This window comes from Scomber japonicus, chromosome 5, assembly GCF_027409825.1.
Source record: "Scomber japonicus isolate fScoJap1 chromosome 5, fScoJap1.pri, whole genome shotgun sequence".
NCBI classification, from domain to species: domain Eukaryota; kingdom Metazoa; phylum Chordata; class Actinopteri; order Scombriformes; family Scombridae; genus Scomber; species Scomber japonicus.
In genome coordinates this window covers 8,284,308-8,308,704 of record NC_070582.1, presented here as the reverse complement: position 1 = coordinate 8,308,704, position 24,397 = coordinate 8,284,308, and the positions used below count along the sequence as shown (strand labels likewise).

At 38.7% G+C, this 24,397-nt stretch overlaps 1 protein-coding gene across 1 annotated transcript in view; it reads left to right on the top strand.

Annotated features, from left to right (window-relative positions):
- The window catches only part of LOC128358286 (pleckstrin homology domain-containing family A member 7-like), a 148,662-nt gene that overhangs the window by 593 nt on the left and 123,672 nt on the right, over window positions 1–24,397 (top strand). Inside the window, exon 3 of the mRNA XM_053318510.1 lies at window positions 209–266. Within this exon, the coding sequence (XP_053174485.1) occupies window positions 209–266 (58 nt within the window). The remainder of the gene's footprint in view (window positions 1–208; window positions 267–24,397) is intronic.

Genomic DNA, 24,397 nt, shown 5'->3' with positions numbered 1-24,397 from the left:
GTTCATGGTGCCCTCATGTTTACTTTACTGTGTGTGTGTGTGTGCTTGTGTATGTGTGTCTCTCTCTGTGTGTGTGTCTCACTGTGTGTGCATGTGTGTATGTGTGTATGTGCCGGGCCAACTTCAGTGCGCATTTTTGGGCCCAACCCCGAGCAGAGAAAACTTTCAGGTGTCCCCAACAAGTGTGTGTCGTTTGGTTTAATTTCAGACCTGCCACAGGGATGGGAGGAAGGTTTTACCAACGAGGGGGCCAGCTACTTCATAGAGTAAGTGTTTTATATATCCTACTACTGCTGTTTCTGTCTCCGTTATTGCCACACACAGTCACCTGCGCTGTACTTGAAGTCACCGTGGCAGCTTAATATGGCTCCTGCCTAATTCCCCCTCCGCTAGCAGGACTAATTAGTGTAGGGACAGTGTGGATTTAAATGGGTGTGTGTGTGACTTGGACTAACCTGCTGACCCTTTAATGACCCCCAATGCTTTCATTTATTGCAGGTGAACATGTGTTTGTCTTATAGTTGCAGTGCAGTATTTTCTGGCACTGTTACAAGTTGTTTGGATGTTTATATTAATGTCATACTGTAGCTTCTATCAACACACTAATGCGGTGAATTTTGATTATGTGATAGCCAACACACTTTGACTCGACTTGCTTTGTACTTTATCTGGTTATTTCCTTCTTATCCAAGAATGCCTTTGAAATACGTTTTGCATTCAGTCATTGCTGTGCATGTAAGCAGAGTTGGGAAGGTTACTTTGGGATATAGCCTATGTATGATATTACAGATTACTTACCATATTTAAAATGTAATAAGTAATGTAACTATTTCAATTACTTCATCAAAGTAATGTAACTTATTCCAATTACTTTTCTAATTGTCTAACAAATGATTTCAGCTGTAAGGGTAAATGTTCCCATTAAGCACCAAAATCTAAGTTCAGCTGTTTTTCATGGATACTGACATGATGTATTAGGGAGATCATTTCTTATAAAGCAAGATTTATCTCTCATTTGCAAATGTATTCATTAGTTCATGTAGATTTAGGAATATAAAATAAAGGTATTTTATTATAGTAGTCAAAAGACTGACATGGGCTTAATTGGTACTGTGACACCATTTAAGCCCATGTGTGCTCCAAATAAGCCCACATCATGATTAATTTACTAAATATAAAAAAATATTGATTTCAAAGAATTAAAAACAGCAATATATGTATTCAGTAATATGTTAAATATCTTAAAAAATGAAGAAAACCCTGCTCTTAAGCAAAATTTTAAAGGTCTGACTTCAGATGTAACCTCCTTTTGTAATGGTCAATATTTTTATAAGTAACTGTAACAGATTACAGTTACATTTATTTTGTATATTTAATGATGTAATGCCTTTACATGTAACTAGTTACTCCCCAACACTGTACATATATACACTCACCAGCCACTTCAGTAGATACACCTGTGTAATCCAATACAACAGCTCTGCCATAAATTCTACTTTTACGAAGCTTACACATTTTTAGCTTTTCTTGACATTGTCTGAAAGGTGATAATTCTACTTTATTTCTATTATTGAAGTTGTGGTGGGTGGCTTCGCTGTACTGGAGTGCATTAGTCACCACGACCGCAATAATAAACATAAAGTAGAATTATCACCTTTCTGACAATGTCAACAAAAACTGAAAATGTGTAAGCTTCGTAAAAGTAGAATTTATGGCGTAGCTGTTTTATTGGATTACATTACATTGCACAGTGTGTTCCTAATAAAGTGGCCGGTAAGCGTACAATCAATATTTACACTCACTGAGCTCTTTATCTGGAACACCTTTGTAGTTTCTAACTTTCCTGAGAAGCATCAATAAAGTATTTTATCTAATCTATGTTTGTAATTTTGGGGTATTTATAAAGAGGGTCGTGCAGTTTGATACATAATGTAAGAAACAACTTTATAAAGTGTTAACTTGGTTTTGTTGGTATTTTTTCTGCAGACCTTTCTCAGACAGAGGATAGTATAACATTTGCACATGTTCCTAATGAAGTTCATATTATGCATTATATATTACATATGATGGCCTTAAAGATCTTCTTTGACCCCACCAGGGATATATTGTTGTAATTGTCCCTTAAATTCATGTATCCTGTCGTTTTGTTGGCCCAAAAACGGTTAAAAATATTGTTATCCATCTTTTACACATTAATCATGTGTACCTTTTTAATTATAGACTGTAAACTACACCGCAGGTCTTGTAATTCCCAGAAAATAGTAGAATAGAGATGACGTATGAGCTCTGGTACTGTGGGAAGTTGGGAACTCCCCTGTAGTAGTCCATGTAGCTAAAAACTAATATGCCTCAAGGTGTGTTCAGACTGAAAGATGAGCAGAACTTTCATCTCACGTCATTCACACAGGTTTAACCACAAGACTGTTTGTGCAAGTCTGTGTTTATTCACCCAAAACAGTCAGTGTATTAACTGTACAGTTAGAAACTGAGGCACAGCCAAAGTGTAAGGGAGTGTCTGTCAGCCTCTGACTGAACTCAGAGCTCACAGGGAACTCAATTTCCCTTCAGTCTCTCTTCTTTTTCCTCTTTTGTCTGTAAACTTATGAAGTGCACTCATACAGTCCTGGAATAAGTGCAAACAATTTCAGGCTGAAACTTTTCCAACTTGCTTGGACTCATTTTCCCATTAGTTTATGTCATCCAGGTGAATTTGGGTTTGATTGTGTCTTTGCACTGACTTTGTATGGATTTCTGCCTCCTCTAAAATTCCCTCCACGTTCTGTCTTAACACACAATAATACAACAGCCCTGCAATAAATCCATGGAGGTTATAATGTTCGATTTTCCTGGCACTGTCTTAGACAGGTGTTCATTCATTTCTATAGTAATTTTGGAGGCTGTAGTTTGTCCTGCTGTTGAGTTGTACTGTGTAATACTGCAACACACTTCTAATGTTTTGCTCAATCTAAAGCTAAATGTGCTGTGTCTTTTTAAATTAATGTATCATTATGGATCCATTTGCATGATTAAGTAATGTGAAAATCTAAATCCAATCCTCAATGTGCTATGAGAGCCTTTGATACTTTTAAGATATGATGATTGGGGATGTTGGATGGTGTTACAGGATATCTTCGCTTTAATAAGTAATTAGGTGAAACAACTTAAAATCTTCAAATAAATATGCTAAATGCACTTGATCTTTGCTGTATTTGAAGTAGCAGAGCTGACTTGATGTTTTGTGGCTGCTCTGGTCTGTTGAGGCTGTTGTCTGTCGTGCTACAGTTCATCTCTCTGCCGTTTTCATGTGAAAGCAAAATGCTGAGTAAACAAAGCTCTTGCTCTTTGACCTTGATGTTTTGCATCAGTGAAGAAGATGAATAATTGTCTCCATTGTTGTCAGCAGTGTCATGCCTTTGCTCAGTCTGAGTTATTGTCGGCAGAACACAGAGGAAAGAAGCACCAAATAACAGCACACAGAGGTGAAGACACGAGTCATGTGACTTGGACTTTAAACTCAATCCAAACAGTTTGACTTTTTAACACCAATGACTTGTGCTTGGAATAACATAACATCCTTCCTAATCCCAAATATGAAAACATTATCTTCTTAAAAATGGAACAAATCAGCACTTAATTTTTATTTGTATAATTCGAATCAGTCCAACATTAACAAATCATGTTGCACAAGCAGGACAGATCGGTGACTTTGGCGGTGCAGGCCAAGAGACAGACACATAACACACTTGTTTTGTATATGAAACACAAAGTTGAAGACTTAAACCTGCAGTGCAGAACTTTAGGCCCCCCGCCCCCTTCTGGCAGTGAGAGTAATTACAAAAACAAGCACATTTCCAAATGAGTGTTATTTGATTGAACTGACCACATATTGGGGAATCTAAATAAACTAAAATAAACTTTCTCACCTGAAGAAAATATTAAAACTAATTATTAAAACTTAATTATTAAACTTAAAAGTATACAAAAATGCTATAACTGAAAAAACTGAATAAATATCGGCACATATCAGATAACATATCCGGTGAGACCATAGACTGTATAAAAGAAATGGACGTAACATCCGTGACGTCACCCATTGGTTTGTGGACTGCTGCTCGGAAGCCAATAGTTTTGAATCTAGGCAGCGCCATCTTGAAAATTTCAGGTGCATGCTGGGAAAAAAAGAACACGGATTCTACTTATATGGGCATGAGGCGGGGCCATGGGCAGAGTCAGGGGCAGAGCGGGGAGGTTGCGATAGGTTGCGAGGGCTGGATCTCGAGGACATTGGGCAATCAACTTGTCAATCACGACGTAGCCACACCCTAATGCATACCCTGCTTTATCGTCAAATATAAAATCAGGGAGGCCAAAATTTCACAAATGAACATCATACTGCATTGAAGAAGGCTTTAAACTAGCGATTGAGACCATGAACACATTTTGAAAACGTTTACTGAAGTTAGAAATCAAGTGAGAAGTTGGTGAATTCTCCATTGACTTGTATAGAGACGGAAGTCCTTTTGACACCAAAACGGTCGCCCCCTGGTGGCCTTTTGATAGAATGCAGTCCTAAGTTACTTCTGCGTTGGCCTCATTTTAGAGGATCAGAACTCCCTGCCTGATTGAGACTGATAAATGTGTGATAGGTCAGTATCGGCCAGTGATAGGGAGTGATGTGTTTTTAAGGCGGAAACAAAAGCAAATAGTGAACAAAACAAGAATTATGTAGTGAAAATTACAACAGCTTTTAGTCATGTATACCCATTATGCTTTGCAGAGATACCCGAGGAACCAAGCACCCGCCTGGAACATGATGTAATTTCCTGGCGAATCTGAGGGGGTAACCAATCATTGCTGCTTGACACAAAAAGGCATCATTACTGGTGCACCAGTGTGCGAATGTCATACCAGACACCGAACTCTGTACACTGTGAAAACATACAGAGACATTTATCTGGCAGTGATTGTGTAAACTTGTTTGGCAAGAGCTTGAATGCAACAGATGTTCATTTACGTAAAAGTTCTGCAATCCAGCTTCAACACAGGGGAATATATTTTATCTACAACATCACATTTTGGACTCAGCCATGCTTCCACATATCCAGTTGGCATACATGTTTTTTTTTAAATCTGCATGTGTGGGTTTGTTTTTAAGACTCTTTGGCGTGTAATTCATTTCTCTGTTTGGTGAATATTCATATTCAGACAGCACTTATCCTAAAGCCTGTGTAGGATTGTAAAAAGAAGCAAGTTGACGGCTATCTATTAAGTTTTTTGACTCAGTTGGTCATTAATCAGCTGTTATGAGGTGTTGTAATGTCCTTTAAACACCCTCAGTGTGATTTAGTGCTTTATGACTTCTCTGCGTGTGGAGACATCGAGAGATTAACTATACATTGGCAGATAACAGAGGTCAAGGGTCGTTTATTTTGCTGGTGATGGTATTTGCTTTCCTATAAACAGTTTTTTTTTGTTTTTGGGGTCTAAGCAGTTTCAGATTTTAAGGTAATGTTGTTTATATTCACACTTATTGCAAAATATCTTGTTTGACATTGTTATTTAAAATCCGTATGAATGAGACCTGCTGTTGAGTTTTGTGGTGTGTGTGTGTGTTTTTTTCTTTTCTTTGGCACATGAATAGAAACCACGCTGGCAATTACTGCCTTTCTGAATTTCTGATTAAATATTTCCTTTTTAAATGAAACCTTTCTTTTATGTCACACTTACACTTTTTTTTTTTTTTTTTAAACATGTAACTCTAACAAGCTGAGGCATCCAATTGGCTTTCAAGCTGTTAGCAGGCAGTTATTGGTGTGTCTGTTTGTTTGGCTTGAAAGCATCTTGTCAATTCTCTCAAACATAATGAAGACTTCAAGGCAAACAACCATCAATAGAAGGTAAAAATGAATTTTTCCCCAAAAAAATAGTTCATTTTCAGCCATGCTTTAAAGATATTCAAGGTTCCCCGTAGAGTCCATCTGTTAGTTTCCACTTTGATGTTGAGGAACGTTGATTTATTCTCAACTTCAATATAAAAGATGAACTTTGTGAAGACCCTACCATTTAAGATTTCATCATTTAAACACTACCTGCTTCCATCACCTGGTTTGTAGCCAGATCAGAGCGAAGCATTTGTAGGGTGTTTTTCAGACGTGTGCTGTTGAATCAGACTCTGGCTTGGTTTTCTGTCTTGGTGCGATTGATTTGGACAGATGTTCAGATCTGCCTCAAATCAAATCTGGACCGTACTCTGCACAGCTTCCATATCCAGGTGAGGCTTTGCATACGCTGAAATCATTAGCGGCCAGCAGCTATCAGAAAGGGAATCGAGGTCTGACCTTAAGTAACACAATAAAGTTTGTTATATTTTAGATATTTGGCAGACAGGAGCTTCTGTCTTATGTTCCTGCTGCAGCTCCAGACATTGACCAAGCTCTCATGTGGCTTGTATTGATGCATTTAAGCTCTCTTGGTTTTTTCTCTCTGTGTGAAAAGAAACCAAACCAAGGGCAAGAACACACCAAGTTTACTGACTTGTACCACTGAATTGGACCACAGAAATCGAACTGTAGGTTTGAAAACGCCTCCAGACTCTTATGGGAATCAGTGACAGATGCCTGATTGTGTTTATTGTAACTATGTGCAGGAAAATTCTCAAGTTCAGTTTTAAAAGGCTCCATTGAACAGGGAGCTGCTTCCTGTATAAACTATAGTATTGTACAACATAGTGGTGAATATGAGTTGGTTCAAGGTTCTCATGTGTGTGGATTTCCTGCTTTACTTTTGCTTAACATCACTTTAAATTGAATATGTTTTGGCTTTGAAAGTGTTTAAAATGCAGTTTAAAGACGTGACCTTGGGATATCAAAACTTGCAATGGACATTTCTTTTGGACCGTTTTCTACTTTGTACACTTTTTTGCTCTTCAATTTCCTCTTTTGAGAATTGATTAATTGGGGAAAAAAGTTATAACGATATGCTCATATTTAAAATTTAAAGATGTAACTCCTAAAAGATACTTCAACTCTTTTTTTTTAAATCAGCATAAAAACATGTAAATAATTTAATCCTCAAAACCAAGACTGTGAAGATGGACATTACAGTCTCGTTAAATACCAAATAAAACGGTGCGTATGTTTCAGTTACATCATGACTTAAATAACAGCTTGATATTGAAGCATCAGGTGCTTCATGGATTTGTTTACGTCCACCAACTTGAGGTGTAAAAGGAAAACCTTGCTCCAAGAAGAGGGACAAACACTCCTCGTTTTCTGCTCAAGTGGGGCCTTTGATCTGTCTTCTTCTCAAAACTTTTAATTGGCTTATGAATGGTATTTCTTGAACAGAAATAACAAGGTGAAGCAATAACAACCTTGAAATCCAATATCCTATTCACGTTGAAGGAGGACTATTTATCTAGAGGCCATGTTTATATAACGGCCCCCCAGGGCTCCACCACTGTCTGTTCTGGAGCCTCTTCTATCCAAAAAATGTTTTTCATGTTTTTATTACTCACAAAAAAGAACAACACAGCTCCTTATGTGTCTCGGTGTGCTGTTCATTGTTTTTCATTGTCTTTGGACGAGTTTTTGGGGAAGAGAATAAGCCCAGTTTTATTCCTCAGACAGGACAGCGTCTGTTGATGATGCTACATTTCACTGTGGATTTGAGCTCTTCACTTCCTCTGATGCTTTTTATCTGTTTTATACCTTTTTTTTTTTTTTAAAGGGAAATATCCTCTGTGGTTTAGTATCAAAACAAACTCAGCAGATCCAAATCAGAGGCCCTTAGAAACATTAATTCATCTCTTACGCAAGATGAATAACTTTTTGTTACTTGTTGGAACAAATCTGAAACTCCTTGTAAGAGCTGCCACTTATATAATTGCTTCCACTTTCGGAGCAATTATTACCTTTCACACTTAATCCAAAAATGAAGTGTTATCATTTGTTTCCAGTAAGTGAGATCTTGCCAGGTATGAATGGGGCCTTTGATGCTAACAACTCAGAGCTGATACAGTTCAGTTGCTCGATGTTTTCTTGTATTGTGCTCAATTTAAGTACCCAGATAATGGTCTACATGAATTTTTGCTCCTGCATGTTTTTCTTGAAGATGTTCCACTATAATACGCTGCGGGACATGTCAATAGTCAAAACCCCAAAGATGTGAAGTCTACAATAAAAGCAGAACATTTTCATATTTGAAAAGTTGGAACCAGTGAATGTTTGACACTTTTTCTTTGACTTAAGTGATTAATTGATCAAAATTGTCAGTTTTCTGCTCCAAGTGAAAAGCTCCTTGACATAACTTTTGTGGCGATTTGGTGCTATATAAGTAAAATTGAATTGAAAAGTAACTGAACCTGAAATTATGACTCTCTAATTGACCTTATGTTGGTCATATTGATATGTTTGATGAATTCATTTTTCATACAGACAGTCACAATACGACTCAAGAAATGCAGCAAGGGTTGGGGGTGCAGATGAGAATGGTCTTGTTGGTTACATGGCAAAACTTTGACTTCATTTGACTTCAAACACAGGACACGGAAATAAAGTCAGAAAACAGCAGCGAGTGGGGAGTGAGAGAAAAAAGATGTGGTGAGGCAGGCACTGTTGCTGTAAATGGAACCTGTTTACCAAGAGCTGAGTACAGTATGTTGATGGGGTTAACCTTGAAGTTATCTTTAACTCAGCCCTGGACCTGTAAAGCAGGCGCTGTGCCTCCTGAGCACAGGCAGCTTGTTTTTAGATGCAGCAGTCTGTTACTCAAGCATCTGTTAAAATCAGATTTATAGGACAAGCCATGAAAGTGTGATTTAAATCTGTTTGGAGACATTTTACCGTTTAATTTTCTATCAAATACCTAAAAGTGTTGCCACATAACTTATAGATATGGCAAATATTCAGATGTTTTCTGTTTATTTTTGGTACAAATAACTAATAATAGGTCCACTGTGAGGACCTGAAATGTTGAGCACAGCTGTATTTAATAAGATAACACTTGATTAATCATTACCAAGGTATAAGCCACGATCAATTATTATATTGACGTTAGCTGTTATCACACCAGGGTAGTAGGTAGAACGTTTAAAAAAAAAAGAGCCTCTGAGGTACAGTAGTATCAGTAAAGAGTTTGTTGCGTGTCTAATTAGCTAAACGATCACAATCTGTCCCTCAGTGTGCCAGGTGAAAAAACACTTATGAATCACAGCACCAAAATTGTGTTATTTTAGTTTAAACACAATCAGCTTCAGTAATTCACCTCAGCGTGTGTTGATGAGCTCATTGGAGACGTTACAGCAGCATCAGCAGTCAGATTGTTTGTCAGCCTCTGGCTATTTGCTTGGTACTTTGTTCCAGTCTGTCCCTAACGTTCACGCTCAGTTCTTCCTTTGCCTGGACTTGTTTTTTAATAATCCCCCCTTATGTCCTCCCTCCGGACAAGTGGGACCGAAAGTATGAATTTGGTTTGTTTGACGACATCCTCCACCGCGGGCTGAGCTCACTCTCGCATACCTCTCTCTTCAGGAGTTTTACTGTGTGCGTAACAAGTTTTTGTTTGTTTAAAAATGTTCAAACTTTTGCACTGTTTGCTCACGCTCATACCTGCATATATGCACACAAACGTAATGTGTGCCCCCCCCCCCCCCTGACCACACTCCTCCCCGTAGAGAGGCCTGCAGATGGGTCTTCCTCCTCCCCTATCCTGCAGTCACTCCCAGCAGGGGGGCTTCAAGTACAGGGAGGTGGGGAGCAGAGCCGATCAGATCCAAGGAGGGATAAACCTCCTGCAGGATCGTCTGCATGACTGGCTTCACTGAAGGGGATTGAAGGAAGGCAGGAGGGCGAGAGGGAGAAACAAAGACATACACACACACACACACACACACACACACACACACACACACACACACACACATACCCACACACACACGCACACAAAAAGTGAGAGAGCCAGCCAGAGAGCAAGAGATGCCTGTTGGTAGTAGGAGACAGCTGGTCCAGTCCCAACAGCCCTCAGCTCTGTCCTTTGTCATTATCCTGTGGGTGTGTGTCTGTGTGTGTGTGTGTGTGTGTGTGTGTGTGTGTGTGTGTGTGTGTGAGAAACATACACAAGTGCCCCGTTTAATCAGTCTGTAAGCACTTTCTTACTGGGAGCACATTTGACTTCAGTGTAGTACTAAAATGATCGGTCAATTGATTAGCCAATTAACAGAAAATTAACCACCAACTATTTTTTGAATAGTTTCAGGCATTTACTGAGCAGTCACATTTTCTGGTTCCCTGAAGGTTTCGCTGCTTTTCTCAGTTTAATATCAGATAAACAAACTATTTTATTTAAAGACGTCACATTGAGTTCTGGGAAATTGGTGTTGGCATCACTTTTTCTGACATTTTAACTCTTTAATTAAATGATTAATCAATTAAAGATATTCAACAAAAAAATGATAATTAGTTGCAGAAACTCACTTCTGGTTTGCTCTGACATGTGTCAAATCAAGTAGACTCTTTAATCTTCTGCTACATGGCAAAAGCTGATATTCACTAAAACATGACAGGGACCTGGTGTAATGATGCCAGCCAAACACTTTTAAAGGGTGTGCATTTTTAAAAACATGACTAGATATAGTTAAATTTCAAAAATGAACTTTCACACTCTGAACTATCGTACCATTCACATATCACCAGATCACATATTAGAATAAACTCTGTCTTATTTATAGCAGCAATTACAAATTCAAATCTTTGTGTTTGCTCCACATGACTTCAGTGTCTTATATAATAATAACAATAATTTTGCTGTCTTGCTGCAGATGTAATCTACTCTATATGTGTAAGAAAAATATCCCAAATCCCAAATATTTATCATCTCTTTTAATCTGTGAATTATAGAGTGGAAGTGGTGGAGGGTCAGATGCCTATTACTACTATTCAAGCCACTGTTCTGTTTGTGCATTTTATAACTTTTGTATTTTATTAGAAAAGTACCTCACTGAGAATAAAAATATGCCAGCAAAGTTAAAACATCAAGCAGCAGGATGAACGTATGAACTACATAAACTATGAGGTGGAATAATCAAGATCAAATTCATGATGTAAGAATTATAAGATAAGTGCAATAAATGTATGATAACAAGGAATAAAAACACAGTAGATTAAAAACCTAAAAAAAAATAAAAATGGATACATCAAATATTAAAACATTAATCATAGTACGTCCTAATATTTAATCAGTTCCACATTTCGAAAAGCAAGACATCAAGATCGCCTTGCCTCTGATTCTTAATAAAAATTTAAAGATAGCACTCTTAAAACTTAATTACCACAGAATGGCACTGACACTGAGCGACACAGGAGTTTGAAGTTTTCCAAAGGTGATGCTCTTGGCAGAAACCTGGAATTGGTTGTGCAGTGATTTGAAGACTGCATGATTGGCAGCGTAAGCACAATGATACTATCACGAAGCCGTGACAAAGAGGCTTATCTCAAAGCAGCTTACAATAATGTCAGGAGTATGGCCATGCAAGACTTAAACCCTTTAAGGCTCTGTGTTATACTGACTGCAGATACCATCAAGACATTTGGAGCACTTTTTGTCCCGTAATGTCTTTTTTTTTTCTTGATTAAAAGGTTTGCTTGAACAGGTATGCTTTTTGTCAGCAATGCGTGGGTTCACATTTTTTCTGCTGTGACACACATTCAGGCCCAATGTGATGACAGGAGTGGTTTAAAAAGATGAAAGAGCATTTCTATTATTTTTTTTTAAAGAAATACAGTAGATGATATTCTTTCTGTGCGCACATTAAAGGACATTCATACTCAAAAGGCAAGAGTCAATGATTCAAAATTGAACCCAGACTTTACCTGATCCACTTTTGAGTCACACATTGCTGTCACATGACCTCGCTCTTCATTCAGCTGCTAACTACTAGTTGCCGTAGTTAGCAAGGTTGTTGTGTAGCAGCTTTGGTTGATATAGTAAAATAGCTTGTTTAAAACTAGCAAAGGACACCTTCATTTTGCCTGAGAAGTTGAAACATTGACCTTAACCCTCCTGTTGTCCTCCCGGGTCCCTTCCTTCCTTCCTTCATTCCTTCCTTCCTCCTTTCCTTTCTCCCTCCTTCCTTACTCCTTCCTTCCTTCCTTTTTTCCTCCCTCCTTACTTATTTCTTTCCTTCCTTCCTTCCTTCCTTCCTTCCTTCCTTCCTTCCTTGACCTGAGGACAGCAGGAGGGTTAATGAAGAGTGGGAACACAAGACGCAACTATAACACCAAACATACCTGATTTTAGAGCCACAAAAATGGACGAGTTGAAGTCGATTTGAGTCCTGATTAATGGCGCTAATGATTATTTTAATTATTAATCGATGCATCGTTTTGCCTTCATAATGTCAGAAAAAAGTGAAAAGTTATACCTTGGAGCAGAAGTTTATGTCTATGAATTTCTTGAGTTGTACACAATTTAGAGGGATTCAGTTTATTATAATGTGTGACCCCAAAAAACCTTTGTGACACACATTTGAGAAGCTGCAACCTGAAAATGTTTGGCAACTCACTAATTAACACTTCAGTGTCTCCACCTGCTCCAGGTTAAGGACTTGGCTACACAACAAAGGTGCTATGTCTCCCATTAATACCGAGATGCTGTTCTTGTACAGAGTGCCTCTCTTAATAGACCTTTTAAACATTGGAGATTTATGAAGTAGACCCCTCTGTATTTGTCTTTGAGGACCCCTGCTTAAGGCTAACCTTCAATTACTACATCAACATCAAAAACCCTGCAAGCAACTAATATTATGAAAAGAAAGGATCAGTGATGAGTCACAGCAGAATATATTCCTGTGTCCCTGGAAAGATCGTGTTTAACTGATGTGAGCTAGGCAGCATATAACAAGCTATTTCTTTTTTTCTTTTCCTTTTCTCAAATCTTGATATTTAGATGAGGGTTGCTCCATCAACAGGTCAATACAGCATTGAGTACACCTAGATATAAATGTGGTGTACAGAGAGAGTCACGCTGCATTATACCAGGATCAGACTACATGAATTGAGCCTGACTTTGACCTGATTTTATTGTTGCAGACAAATTTCCTGCATCTTGCCCCATTATGAATGTCAGGAACGACCAATGGACCGTATGGTGTGACATGATTGAAGAACAGTTGGCATCTAAAATCTATTATGTCAGAATGTGTTTGTAATTTTGACCTAGTTTTGAAGTCTCCTATGACTATTCCTCAGTGTTGACCAATAGGATGATGGAGTGCTCTGTGGCCGGTGGCTGTCGGGCAGATCTGAGCCGCGTTTAGTGTCTCTGACGGTGGGGAGAGCAGTGAGTGATGTCTGATTCCTCCACAGGCTGATTCAGGCATGAAAACTCTCCGCTGTCTGAGACACTAAAGGTGGCTCAGCTCAGCTTGGCCGGACAGCCGCTGGACAGCTTTGACTTTCTGTGACGGTGTTTACATACGTGCAACTTCAACTTAATTTACATAGCACCTTGAACACAACATGGTTGATCCAAAGTGCTTCACACAGAGGAAGAACGCAAAGAAAATAGAAAACACAATGGAAAAGAAATCAGAAATAAAAATACCTGGTTATAAAATACAGAGTGACAGTTAGACACAATTAAAAGCTGAGAAGTAAAAGTAAGTTTGAAGGATCTTCTTGAATATTACAATGGAGGGAGAGAAAGGAATGGTTGGGAGTAAGAGAGAGACAATTCAGTCACTGTGATTGTTAAACCACCTACAATTGAAACCCACCTTTTGTATCTTCAGTTATCAGAGCAAACAATTCCTGAAACCCAATCGTTGTTCCTTCCACGAGACCTTCTGTTCACATACAATGACCCTGGTAGCTAGCTACATTTATGTAATGTTCTTGACATGTTAACACATTTGTTCCCTCCATTTCTCTTTTGAAAAGATAGACAGCCCAATCTGACTCTTTGTAACACCAGGAAACAGCTCCAACAATCATATTTTCTTTCTTTTCTTTTTCATTTCCGAGCACAACACCGACCGCCGATATCACACGTAGCGCCTCTGTAGCCATGATTGACAATTTCTTTACTCACTTCCTCGAGGACTTATGAACTCGTGCAAAGTTGTGAAGGATAATTGGCTTTGGGGGGGTGGGGGGTTATACTTGTAGTGTTGCCAGTCTCCTGAAAAGACAGGGCAAGACTTTATTGCACTATAATTGTTTAATCTGAGATGGTGATCATCACGAAATATCATGTAGTCTGATCCCGGCATTAAGGGAATCTACACCAATGGTTTATGTGGGTTCTGAGGAAAAGCACCCCCACCCACCTTGAGACATGGTGGAAGATCTTTGTGAACCTGCTAATAAAACTAATGGATCACATTAAAGGCGTAAGGACATAGTGGTTGGTTTGTGCTCGCCATCTAACGCTCTTTGTCCTCAAATGAAAAACAGGCTTTGTTTTGCGGTGGAGCCGTGGCTAAACCAAAGAACCAACAGTTCCCTGGCAGACAAATAAAGGCTGGAAGAGAAAGCTTTGTCAACAATAGCTTTTCTGTTGTTTTCATTGGTTGGAGGTGCTAACCACTTTCTGTGTTTGCTTTCGGAACAGCAGGAAAGTTAAAGATTATTTTCTTGTAAATGTCAGCCCAAGGACAGCGTTCATATCCAATGTTGTCTTCACTGGCTGTATTCCACACATTCAGTGATGTTCCCTCCAGATATTTGCTTGGAACACCTGCTACAATACAAAACGTTGTCGTCAGCGACATACGCCAGGGTGGTATTTAGTTTGTGTCTTACATGCTTTGGCCCCAGTTTCACTCTCATTCAGCAGACTTTAGATTACGAGGGTGAATCAGTAACTTCCAGAGGTGCCGGAGGTGAATCATTTCCTCACTTTCTTCTTGGCTTAAGTTCATTTGTTACAACACATCTCATAGCTTTATAGGTTTTCAGAATTTCCTTTTTCAGGCTGTTTGAATATGACTTGATAAAGCTTGAAGGTTTTGAAGTGGTACCTGCTTCACAGCTGGAATGTCAGGCATGTGTAAACAAGCACACTTAAGATGTTTTAGCTGTGTATTGATATTATTGAAGCTTGGTAGTGGTTTGGCTTGATGCAGTAGTTTTATCACACTTTGGTTGAAGTAAAGCCACGAGAGTAGAGCCTCCAAGAAGATTAGAAGAAAGGTAAAAGAAAAGTTTGGAGAGGTTGAGGTTTTTTTGTAGATAATGACTTAATAAGACGAGTACATCTTCATGAAAGCTTCCCAAGAGACAGCATCTGTTGAGGCAGCTTCACTCTCGCTTACTCTCTCGTACCTCTTCTTCACACTTTCTCTCTCTCTCTTTCATTGCTCTGCTTCTTGTTCTCTTTCTCCTTCAGTGTTTTGCAAGCTCATTTTTGGTTGGTTTTTTTCACTCTTCCTCTCATGTTTTATACCTTCTGCTATACTCTTACCTCCAACCTCATTTATTTTCTGTTCCTGTCTGAGAGGTCAAGAGAATAAGAGGCAGTCTTCCACTCGATACTAAAAAGCCAGGAGTACAGTTTTGATATATGACTTGGTGTCATGATTATAGGTCTAACATTTAAGAATAAGGCTGTTGACCTATACTTTTCACCGCTCTACTGGGATATTTAAATTTCATTGTTATAACCCAGAAACTGTAGTAAAAATGTCCTTAAATTCATTTTGATTTATAGCACAAAATAAGCAGTGATTGCCAATTTCTGTTTTTGCTTATTTTGGGCATTGATTCAAAGTGGAAAAAACCTTAAGCATTGACTTGAGGCTAATTCCTGGGATGAAATCCTCCACATATATCAACATTGACACACCATCTTTTTATAGTATGAAAAATACAATCCTCCACAAAAACTGATCTGATGCACTGAATTTGTTATTTAGGGCAGATACTGTTATTATTTAAGAGGCATTGCTTGTGGTGATAATCCACATTGAATCCAGATGATTTGCCAATGCTACTATAAAATTCAATTTTTCTGTTATCTGTCATATTTGTTTAAGTCAGAGCAGGCTGCTGACTCAGATTTCAGTGCCACAGCCGACTTTACATAAAGGGGGATGCCAGTAAATGCAATGCAGCGAGAGTTTAGGAGAAGATACACTTCAATGATATCAGGAAACGGCTCTGGAAATACTCCGAGTTCAGGTATCTGAATCATTGTCAGAGCCAGATTGATGTGGGAAGTCGACGAGGTAGCAGAAACCGTCAAGACCAAACACGTGAAAACAGACTAAACAAGACAACAACTAAACACACTGTTAGTTAGACTCATCTGGGTACGAGAAGCAGGTTCAGATTGGGCTTCAGGTCCTCAGAAAGAGCCCTTTACAGACTTTTCCCTCAATTAACACAGATGATGCCAATTGAAGGAGAATCATTGAATTGAGTGAATTAGTAGGAACAAGGATTGTAGTGCATTGAAAATCTATTTAAATACGTAGTCATGGTAACCCAAATCGGGTCATATTTGATCATACGCTGTTGTTGGTCTGTCTCACTGAAAATCCGATTCTTTGGGTATACAACTGTCTTTAATATTTTAGAAGAGTGAGTGAAATTTGGAAAAAGTTTCTCATGTGAAAATCATAAAAAATGCATCATAGATTTGAATGTGAAGGCTGTGAGCTGCAGGTATCAACGAGAGACGCTCGGTGAGAGTAAGAAGTGAGACGAGAGCAGTGAGTCAATGTTTATGCCTGAATCACTGTGTTCATACTGAAGCCCCACAGACTCAGTCAGCATCACCTCTAGCTAATGATTTATCACGAGCTTTAGTGTGTGTTTGTACTTTTAAGAATTCATTCATCGGAGCACCATACTGGACAGAAGATGAAATACAAACTGCTCGACCTGAAGGGCTCTTTTGTTTTATTCTCTTCAAACTCGCTGTGAGTAAACTTTAGAGCAGACATCAGAAATCTCATACATCAGTTCAGTGTGTCTCTGTAACATATTCATCTAAGATTACCTTTTGTTTTTGATGTCTTTTTTTTAACATTTCACATTTAATGAAACAAATTACCTTGAACTTGAGGCATAGCTGTGGAATATTATATTGCAGCTATATTTGATAGAAAACGAGGACTACTTTTGGTTTCTCTTTTGGAGGACTATTTGTGGTTTCTGGAAATGTAAATTACCGTTTTTAATCTTCAGATAGTGTAATTAACGAATGTCCCTGCTATCATGATATGTCTTTGTTTAGTTTTCTCATGAATAATAATTAGATGTTGTGAATAAACTCTTGTATCTGACTCTTTGTAGGGGTTTTTACATGCATATATGCATACTGACAATTCGGTACATGATGTGACTATTCAATCTGTGAAATGACTGAAAATCATCACCCCTAATTTAACAGTCCTTTGGTTTCTCCTCATGTGTGGCCTGTGTGTGCTGTAGCGAGGCGGCCAGAGGGAGACTCATGATGGCTGGTCTGTGGCTTAATGCTCAGTATCAGTGACAGCTGGTTTGGTGTAAGTGTTCGTTTTCAGACACGGCGTTTTAGTCACCAGGGACTGTTTTGAAGACCTCCTATCGGTTTCTCTTTTCTTTTCTTTTACAGTGCGGGCTTGTAATGAATTTTCATGCTGAAATGAAATGCAGATATAGCTGTATAATTCAGTTTTTCAGACTCCTTGGGGGTCATAACCGCTATTTGTTTTCTAAAATTCAAAATATTCAATAAAAATGTCAGTTTTTTTGCCCTTTCCAAAGAAGACCACAGTGTAAATATGATTTTGACTTGTTTCCAATCTTTTCATTGTTTTTACTGCATCTTCCCTCACAAACTTGGTTGCTGTGTATTTGAAAAATAGTTCAAATTTTTGGAAAATATGCTACAGCTGATGGGGAAGTGATTAGCTTAGCTTAGCATTGAGACTGGAAACAAGAAATAGTTCCAGCATCTATTTCAGAACTTTTGAATAGAGCCAGGTGAGCTGTTTCCAATGTTGATGATTAGCTAAGCTAATCAATTGCTAGCTCTAGCTCAATATCTAACATACAGTCTATTCATCTTCTCATTTAACTCTCAAGTAAGGAAGGTGAAGCATATTTCCTAAAATCTGACTATCTTTTAGAGGGAGTAAATGCATTTTTACTGTTTTTTTTATTTAAAGAAACCTCTCACTTTTAATTAAAGGGTAGTTTGGGGGTATTTTCAAGTCTGTCTTAATAAAGATGCTGTGTCAATACGTGGAAATGGGTTTAAGACAGACTTGAAAAACCCTGTCCCTGTGTTTCAGTCTCTCCAGAAAAATAGTTTAAATTTTTGGAAAATATGCTACAGCTGACGTGGAAGTGATTAGCTTAGCTTTAGCAATGAGACTGGAAACAAGAAATAGTTCCAGCATCTATTTCCCTGTAAATTAAAGAGTGTCAGAACTTTGAATAGAGTCAGGTGAGCTGTTTCCAATGTTTATGATAAGCTAAGCTAATCAATTGCTAGCTCTAGCTCTAGATCTAACATATAGCCTATTCATCTTCTCATTTAACTCTCAAGTAAGGAAAGTGAAGCATATTTTTCCTACGTTTTTTTTATTAAAGCAACCTCTCACTTTTAATTAAAGGATAGTTTGGGGGGATTTTCAAGGCTGTCTTAATAAAGATGCTGTGTCAATATGCTGTGTCAATACGTGGAAAGACTTGAAAGTTCAGTCTCTCCAGAAAGGGTGGAAATGATTGAGCTGTTGGTCTGTTGGTTATTGCTGCACTTTCTCAACTACTTAACTACTATTTTTCAGCTAGTGATGTAGCACTTAAAGTCTTCTCCGGTTAGTCACGTCTGCGTCTCAGCTCATTTGTGGTCGTTGAAGATTTCAGGTTGTTTTTCCACGATAAGCAATGTGTGAAATGAGCAGTTTCATATTTGTTTGTTGAAGTGGAAACAGGGTACCATAAAAGCGTTTGCTATGGTCTTCTAATCCCTCTTTTTAAAAATGAGGATTTATTTTTGGAGACTGCTCTCTCCCTCCTGTCTTCATCCTCCTCTACCTCTTTTCTCCCAGTGCTTATACACATACTGAGATTACTCTTTAGGGTCATTTCAGTACGCCACATACACGTGTGTGTGTGTGTGTGTGTGTGTGTGTGTGTGTGTGTGTGTGTGTGTGTGTGTGTGTTCCATACTATCTTTGAAGTTAGTCTGAAAATGAATGTCTTGAATATTTAACCTTGCCCTCAGGCTGCAGTATTAATCCACAGACCCTGACAGAAGAATCTGAGTACAACACAGATCTGTCAGGCTGATATGTGGTTTATCTTGATGCTCTGTGGAAATATGAAAGATTGCAAGCATCGACAAAAGGGGGGATGACAGACAGCGCATAAAAGTGCTGCGCAGCTATCTGGTTGCATATTTCATAAACAAATGGATGAGCAGAGGACATGGTTTGGTACTAGACCAACAGCCACTCACAGTGCAGAAGTTAATCAGAAAATAATTAACAGCCTTCCGGCCTCATCCGAGAGCTCATGAATCCATTATTAAAAAGAAAAACCACAAAAGGATTTATGTGCTTGTCAACGATCCCAAAATGAAGAAAGGAACACCTCCCCTATAAAAAATAATAATTGGTTGGAACAGATAATCAAGCTTGGATCATTGACATGGTAATCCTATTGTGATCATCATGATTTTTTCTTGTTCTGAGCAGACTCGCACCACACACCATCGCTTCTTTTCTTTTGTCCTAATCAGTATGTAATGGTACAGAGTCCAAAAAGTTGAGTGGTTTCTTTCTTTTCATTAAAAAAATAAGAAAAGAAAGCCACTTTAAATATTTGTGCAACATTTCTGTGACAAATTATGCTTGAAATAAATGCCACATCCATTCCAAGTTAAGTTTCTCTCATGCACACACTTGTACATCCATTGAAATGTCAACCACAGCATTAAAAAAAGAAGATTTGTGTGCACGACAACCTTGTGTCTGTTGATAGACTGGGAACAGCTGCGTTGGATTTCCTGCATGTTAAAGGAGAGGAGAAAAGAAAGTAGAGTTATGTGTGTTATTTCCCATCACTGTACTTTATCAATTTTAGACCACTTGCTGCTTTCAAGGTACTCAAGCTGTCAGTGTTAATCTCTTTTTTTAAACTTAGAAAAGGGATTGTGACAGTATAGTGTTTAAAGTACTTCAAGCAGCCTTATAGAGAGTGTTATCTATGTGTCTAAGAACATGAATCTTGGGAAATTAGATTTTTTTTTGGGTACTATATACCTGCCCTACTGCCTGTTTGGCTGCTATGGTTACACCTCCAGCCATCCATTGCTCTTTTAATTGTACATCTTGTCTGCATACCACATCATGTCTGACGTACTTAGTCACTTTAGGATGCAGTTTGGTAAATGAGTTCAGTTGTAGTCACGGATATTTTTACATTGTCCATTGATAAAAATGACTGTCAGGACATGAAATGAGTCAAATAGAAAGTGAAGGGGAAATTAGCACATTGGCGTCAATGCATTTTGCTACATAAAGTGATGTAGTATTATTCTCAGAAGAGGAAGTGGATTGTTTTTAATATAACCATAGTTTAGTCAGGAGTAATTGACTGAGCATTAAGCTTTTTTACAGCAATGACATTCATAAGAGAAGAATATACAATCAATTATAACAACCACAGCAATAATAATAATTTATTAAATAAAGCGAATTACTAACAGACATTTCTGGCAAGAGTGATATAGCAATAAAACAGTAAAATGGTGGAAAATGTCAAATAACAAATAACAAACAAGTCTGCCAAGAAGGATATACAGCAACAATAAACACAATAAAATGTAGAAAAGGTCAACTAAAACCAATAAATAGCAACAGTGTCTGCAAATCAACCATAGAGAGTTAGACCACTCTCTATCCACTCACCATGAACATGCACGGTAGCAACAAAAAAACAAGAAAAAATGGAATAAATGAACGGAGAAACATGAACTGGAGAGGCTTCCATCAATTGCTCTATGGGTCAATGAATGGTTTAATGGGTAGGAATAATTCACTCTGACCTTCCCTGCTTCCAGATCCAAATTAAATACCTATGAGAGAGTCTTTTAGTGGCGAAATAGGCAACGCTCTTCACCTTCATCAAAACACCATATGAGGAAATGCTAAACTGAAATGACTTGATAATTGATTTATGGAGGAAGAAACAATGAAATGATGAAGTGAAAATGAAAATAATTGTTAGTTGTAGCTCTAGTTGAGCGTACAAATTTAAATAATGTATAGGTTTTCCTTTTGATGGCCTCTGGTCAGTAAAAAAAAAGGAATACCTAAGCATATAGAGAAATATGGGATTATGAAAACCCAGATTTTTTCACCTCAAGACAATTTATGAGCTTTCTTTGTGTTTTCAGCTGCATCTCTCAGTCTTTATCAGTGAATGGAAAGAGGCTCAAGAGTCTTGTATAAGTGAAGTGAAGGTTGACGGGAGATAATACCTCTACCTTGTGTCAGAATGTCTGTGTGTTTGACGTCACCTTGGGATGACCATGACTTTCTCTGATCAGTTTCTTCATTGATTTACTAATGTACATCAGCACCAGTACATGCCATTTCCTCTTTCTGCTGCTTTTAAGTGTGGAGTACCTTTTGGCAAACTTTAAAATGAATCACAGGCTATTTGATGAAGTGAAGTGAAGTGAAGATATTTTTTTTTCTAGCAAAGGGTCCTTTTATCTACCGAGCTCTAATTCCTGTGGCCTTGAACTATTCCAGCCTCTCATCTTCTCAACACCTTGAAAAAGACTAAAGTCACCTTTGACTTGCTTCCTTGTATCCTCATCCTTTTTTCTTTCATCCTTTTTTGATTTTTTCTTGGTTTTCTCATTTTATCCGGTTATCTGGTTCTCGAAATAGCTGTTGCGCAACAGTTGTCACACCATGAGCGACGAGCATGAGACGGGGCTCACAGTTCATGAAGGAAGAGTGGCAGTAAACAAATCAACATGGTCTCTCTCAGGCAGTCGGCCCTGACCGCCGGGGACCCAAATCAACGATAAAAAAAAAAAAAGAAAGAGTGTTTTTAAGATCTCAACCATGTTTGCTGCTCGGCTTGCCACACGCACTCGGCGGTTTCATCTCTGTGCAATCAAAGCGTAGCTGAATCAAATATCCACATCAAAACCAGCATAGTGTGGTCACTTCTTTATAAGCAGAAAACGGGCAGTGCAACCCACAGAAATGGTAAACAAATTATGCAGATTTGTTATCGTGGTTATGTAACGGTTTTATTTTAGATGCATGCAGTGGTGTCCCAGATCACACTATTCTTCATCAAAGGTCTGCACACGCGCTGCAGCAGCACATGACATGCTATGAAAACAACAGATATGGAGAAATGCATAAAATATACATGTACTGAGTCTACAAATGCCCAGAAGTTTGCAGCACTTCTGAACAAGCCCACACATCTTGAACCGTAGGACAAGCTAATGTTGCTCTTCTCTACATGAGTGTTGTGTGTGTGTGTGTGTGTGTGTGTGTGTGTGTGTGTGTGTCTGTGTGTGGACCGTGCATGAAAAAGCTTGGGACTGGAAATTGCGGGGTGTCCATCTGTGTTCAACGCGGAGCAAAGGAGGAAAGACACAAAGAAGGGATTGAAGGCCACAGATGCACACAGAGAGGGAGAGAAACAACAAGATGGTTGATACAATGTTGTGGCCCTTAAAGTCTGGCCCGGTCGTGGGAGACAGTAACACTTCTGTCAGAGTAAAGAGATGGGCGAGGCTGCCAGGGCCAGGCCACCAAAAACATTAGCTATGCAGCACAGAAAGAGAGAAATCATGTGAGGAGCACTGGGGAGGTTGGAGTCAGGGGGAAGAAGGGTTGACACTGGTTGGGAGAGAATAGCGGCATGCAATGGACTGAGAGAAGAGCATGAAGAGACTAGACAATGTTTAGAAGTCTTCACAAGGTGATTGAGAGAGCCTCAGTGTGTCTTTTAAGATATACGGCCTTGCTATGTTTTTCTTTTCCTGAGAGAAACATTTTTTTTTTTGCAATTCTGAATTATCTTTTTCTTGTTTTTTTTTGAGAGAGGACAAACAAACAGGAATGGAAAGTTGTAAACCAAGGTTATAGCCCCATGATTTTTTAGAAATATAACAGCGCTGCGATAAAATTGCTAATCATCTAGCGAACAGCTCCTTTTTGCTGTACAACGATGGGTACCTGCTGTAGCCGCGACCCCACACGGGAGGCCGGTCACGAGCTGGTTCCCATCAAACGCCACGTCTCTTGGCCAAGGACGACCAAGGTGGTCACTAGCCTTGACGATCATGAATTCTCCACATGGGATCTGACATGTGACTCGAGGTAAGCCTGATGTTAAAATACTACGTTTTTACTAAGCACTAAGACCTCCGTGGTGAAAGTACTGTGGGTTTGATCCCATATAGAGATTCTTTATTGTGGCAGGAGTTCTCTCGGTCGTGCTTGAGGAGCATGAAGTGGATTACAGCTCGTTAGCTTCTTTGTTTGCAGGAGAAGCACAGTTCCCTTTGGTATAGTACATTGCCCTCACGGCACATCATAAAACAAGTTGTGTGTAGCGTAGTTTGTCAGTTTTATGGGGTTGTAACAGGACATGAGAGACATAAAAATAGACAAGTACTGTGTACAAGTTGCGTATGTGTCTTTTTAGTGAGCCTTGTGTGGTTTAAAATATGCACTACTGTATACACACACATCCTAAAACACACTCACGGTGTCGTTTTTAAACTCACACTGACACACACTCTCACATTGATCCCCAGTTGAATGCTAACATAAGATTGATTCAGCTTGACAAGAAGTGTATGACAGCTTTAGCGGCATGCTCAGCACTTTCCTCAGTGCCTCACTCAGCCGGTCAGCCCATAAAATAAGGTGAATTGCCTCCTGCTATGGGATGAGGAAAATGTGGATGACAGAGGAGGATGCATTGTCCCAGAAATAATTGACTATTACTACATTAATAATCTCTATTTGTCTTGCAGACATTGTTCTGACTTCATTGTGAAATCTAGACAGCACCTGTCATCGTTTTGGGCACAAACAAGCAAGTCTCATCAAAATTACACTTGACTGCGTTCAATGCTTTAATGCTTTAATGCCTGAACATAATCTTTTTAAATTTGCTCCACAATGTAAGGGAAAGAAATTTGGGCCAGATGGAACCGTAAAAACTGAATATCCACATTATGCCTGCAGGAACAATTTGACTTTCAAAACACCTGTGTAAGGCATTTGCATCACAGTGAAGGACCACTGTTTTACATTTAGAAAGCTGAACAGAGTGAACATGTAGGCTACACTGAAGAAGGCTAAATATTCCAGCTGCCTTGATAACTCGGTTTGAGTATGAGGTTTATTTATTCTTAA